At 38.4% G+C, this 3592-nt stretch overlaps 1 protein-coding gene across 1 annotated transcript; it reads right to left on the bottom strand.

Annotated features, from left to right (window-relative positions):
* Positions 1–361: 361 nt before the first annotated feature.
* On the bottom strand, positions 362–2093 carry LOC110868257 (thioredoxin-like 3-1, chloroplastic). The gene is made up of 5 exons (XM_022117385.2): positions 1607–2093; positions 1042–1116; positions 797–863; positions 679–696; positions 362–583 (listed from the first exon to the last, which is right to left on the bottom strand). The coding sequence occupies exons 1-5, from the start codon at positions 1912–1914 to the stop codon at positions 485–487; spliced, it is 567 nt and encodes a 188-aa protein (XP_021973077.1). The 5' UTR covers positions 1915–2093; the 3' UTR covers positions 362–484.
* Between the last annotated feature and the right edge of the window lie 1499 nt (positions 2094–3592).

Raw genomic sequence — 3592 nt, 5'->3', positions numbered from 1 at the left:
TTTAGACTTTACTTTCAAGTTACAACATATCTTATGGGAGTGGCTCATCAACTAAGGAAAAATATGTCCCACTAACGGTAGGGAGTTGGGGTCATACCATTTTCAATCCAAGGCATGACAAAATCAGTGAACATTGATCATAAGCCAGACGGAATGGTTGGTCCTTAGGATTCAAGGACATTGTACGACGCTTGCAAGACGCGTATGTGACAAGTGCCAACAACACGTGATGAATTTTTCTTGAGGCGAACACATTGATTGGTGATATGATAGTTCCTAATATATTATCTTACGATGTTGAATTGTGTCTCAAATTTAGCCACTTAGTGTTACTTAAGACGATAAAAGACCTGCACATTTGTTTGGAACAAAAAGAATACATATCGTACTGGTAAAACGAATTAAAAAACTGTACATAAATATTGGTTATTTTATGATATGAAAATATACATGAACAAAAATTTAACCGAAAATAAAGAAAAAATCATACAAAATTCTTGATCATTTCTCTAACTTCTTCGATCACAAGCCATGCTTTATGCCCGCCAATTACTTCTGCTTTCATCTCGCCATCTTTCCACAACTACATGAATGTAACATCTAAGAGTTCAGAACCAAAACATTTTTACTTACCTTACACAGCTGACTAAAATTTAGTCAAGATGATCTAAAACTCACCTGAATTGTTGGCATTTTCTGTATCAACAAACAACATAAACAAGACGATGAAGTGAATTGTTAGCAACATCAAAACCAACAAGATTTGTCGAATTTAAATTTGGAAAATTTGACGTACGGATATCTTCCCACGTTTCACGAGAGTTTGTGGTACTTTATTCACATCCACGTAATAAATTTTGAGTCTGTTTAAGAATCCACGAGTCGAAGAAAGGTTTGTCAATACCATGTAAGATAACTAAAAGAAAAGCTTAAAAGTTAAAACATAGTATAAGCTAACCATGTGCTTTTTTTTTTTTTTTTTTTTAACAAAAGTAGAATCAAATTGAACTATTTAAATAACAAATAATTTGGTGAAAGTACTTGGTATCATATTCTGCTGCCAATTTTTCCAATTTAGGCTTCAAATATATGCATTTTCTGCACCAAGTAGCCATCCTACACACAATACAAATTATTCACCATGCATTCTTCAAACAACTTTAATACCTCAAAACAGAGCGAACGTCCCCACTTTCTCACTCTCGACTACTTGTACCGTACAACTAATAATATCTTATCTTGTACAAGTATTCGACGTAGAAAGTGGGACACGTGGACTCTTACACAATCGTAGTACCTCAAAACAGAGATTAGTGCCCACTTTCTCCGTCTCCACTACCTATACGGTACAACTAATAATATATCATACCGTATAGGTACCCGACACAGAAAGTGGGACACATGTTGAATTCTTACACAATCTTTAATACCTGTAACTTTTCAAGCATGACGTCCCACTTTCTGTGTCACACGTATCATATTATACCATACAATATTGGACACGAAAAGTGGGACGCGTGTTGACTCACGCTCGAAAACGATCATATTCATACATGAAAACTTAATAATCAAATCAGGCAAAAGAAAATGAGAAAAAAATATATACCAATCAATGAGAATGGGTTGAGAAGCTTGTTTAGCTTTTTCCAAAATAATATCCAGATGATCAGAATCAGTGATCGGCTCCATTTCCACAAAAGCTGGTCTTGACAGGTCCCAAAAGGCTGCAGCTTTACAGTCTCTTTTCACAATTCTCTTTGATTGATCAAATTTTATTCGATCAAAACCAAACCCACAAGTTTTTGTGAGATTTGAGCAACACCCATTACTCCAATTTGGTTGTTGTGGCTGTTGCAGGTCTCTGTGATGGAGTTCTCGGTAAAGAAGATGAGAATTTGGTGATAAAATTGACATTTTTTCGACTGTGTTTGTTTTCTGGTTTTGATAAACTTTGAAAAGATAAGATATTTTAGGCCCAGAATGATTTATTGAAAACAATTATTTTGTATTGAAGGATTTTGAGGCTTTTTGGATTGAAAGTGGATGTTTTGATTGAGGAGAAAAAGAGTGAAAATTATAAAAGAATAAGCTTATCCAAAAGATGAGTTGGAATTGGACTCTAGTAAATGATGGGCCATATTTTTATTTATTTCATTTTGTTTATATAAATTTTATTGTATATATTTTGGAATGACTAATGGGCTGTTTGGTAGCCTTTTAATGACCATTCAGATACTACCTCTTAATGGTTTAAAACCTCTGAATGAATAAGAGGTAACCTCAAGTCTGAGGTGGTGTTTGTTTTTTGGAAGAAGAGCTTCCTGGCCTCTTCTGTCTGCACCGTGCAGACGCGGGAAGAGGTTTAGGTGCTGTAGAGTGTTTGTTTTTTTTTTTTTCGAGAAGTGCTTTTTACCTCTCCCCAACCTCTTCTTGGGGAAGAGATGAGATCTTAGCTTCTCCAAGCAGAGGTTTACCTCTTCTTGGCACCACCTCCACCTCCACCCCTGCTCTGCCACCACCACCACCCCTGCTCCGCCACCACCACCACCCCTGCTCCGCCACCACCACCCCTGCTCCGCCACCACCACCCCTGCTCCACCACCACCACCCCTGCTCCGCCACCACCACCTCCACCTCTGCAAACCCTAATCGACCACCACCTCCACCTCTGCAAACCCTAATCGACCTCTGCAACAAAACCCCCAAATCGACCAACCCGCCGCCCCCAAAATTGATCTGATGAGAAGATGAGAGAGAGAGAGAGAGAGCATATCTGATGACAGATGAGAGAGAGAGAACATCACCTTCGCATCATCGGAAAAACGACCGGAGAGAACATCACCGGCGGCGACGTCTTTCTCTTTCAGAAACTTTCTCTCTCCTCTATCTCTCTGTCTCGGAGCATCTGGAACCGGTGTGGGGGGTTGTCGGAGTCGTTGCTGGCTCCGCCGGTCATGGCGATGGTGATGATGACGGTGGTGAAGTGGTGGCGGTGGTGAAGATGGCGGTGGTAGAGAGAGAGTAGAGAGAGATCTGTGTGTGTTTGTGTGTGAAGAGGTTTTATATAAAAAAAAAACAAACTCTCTTCTCCTTGCAGACTGAAGACATTTTGTCCACCTCTTCTCCTGCAGATGTGGCCTGCAGCAGAAGAGGTTTTCCAGCAGAAAAAACAAACAGCACCTGAATGGTTAAGAGGTAACCTCTGAATGGTAAATCATCACATGTCACATTCTTCTACCTTCTCATTGGTAAAATTCTTAATGGTTCCATTAAGAGATAGTCTCTTAATGACCATTCAGATGCTACCAACCAGCCCCTAACAAACATTATAACCTTCTAATTCTATACTGATTTTTATACTTACTTTTTTATGTGACTCGAACTCTCAATTTCATGAGAAGAGATACCACTATACATACTTTGATAACATTAGACTATAGGCAAATTTTACCTTTTTCTCTTAATCAATAACAAATATATGTTACCAGAGATCGGTTGTTTGTATACATCGAGCGTTTTTACATATCTAATATTCGCATATGTAGCTTTCACAAGACTGTTTAAAATCAAATAAAAGAATTTGATATTGATT

The sequence above is a fragment of the Helianthus annuus genome, chromosome 1, assembly GCF_002127325.2.
Source record: "Helianthus annuus cultivar XRQ/B chromosome 1, HanXRQr2.0-SUNRISE, whole genome shotgun sequence".
NCBI classification, from domain to species: domain Eukaryota; kingdom Viridiplantae; phylum Streptophyta; class Magnoliopsida; order Asterales; family Asteraceae; genus Helianthus; species Helianthus annuus.
Note: the sequence above shows the minus strand (reverse complement) of the source record. Positions and strands in the feature narration are given on the sequence as shown.

Bases quoted from the DNA above. Each gene is read 5' to 3' on its own strand.
- LOC110868257 (XM_022117385.2), bottom strand. From the start codon at position 1,914: ATGTCAATTTTATCACCAAATTCTCATCTTCTTTACCGAGAACTCCAT. The intron at 1,117-1,606 runs GTATATATTTTT...TATTGTGTGTAG, and splicing joins CAACCCATTCTCATTGATTG to GATGGCTACTTGGTGCAGAA. The intron at 864-1,041 runs GTACTTTCACCA...ATTCTTAAACAG, and splicing joins GCAGCAGAATATGATACCAA to ACTCAAAATTTATTACGTGG.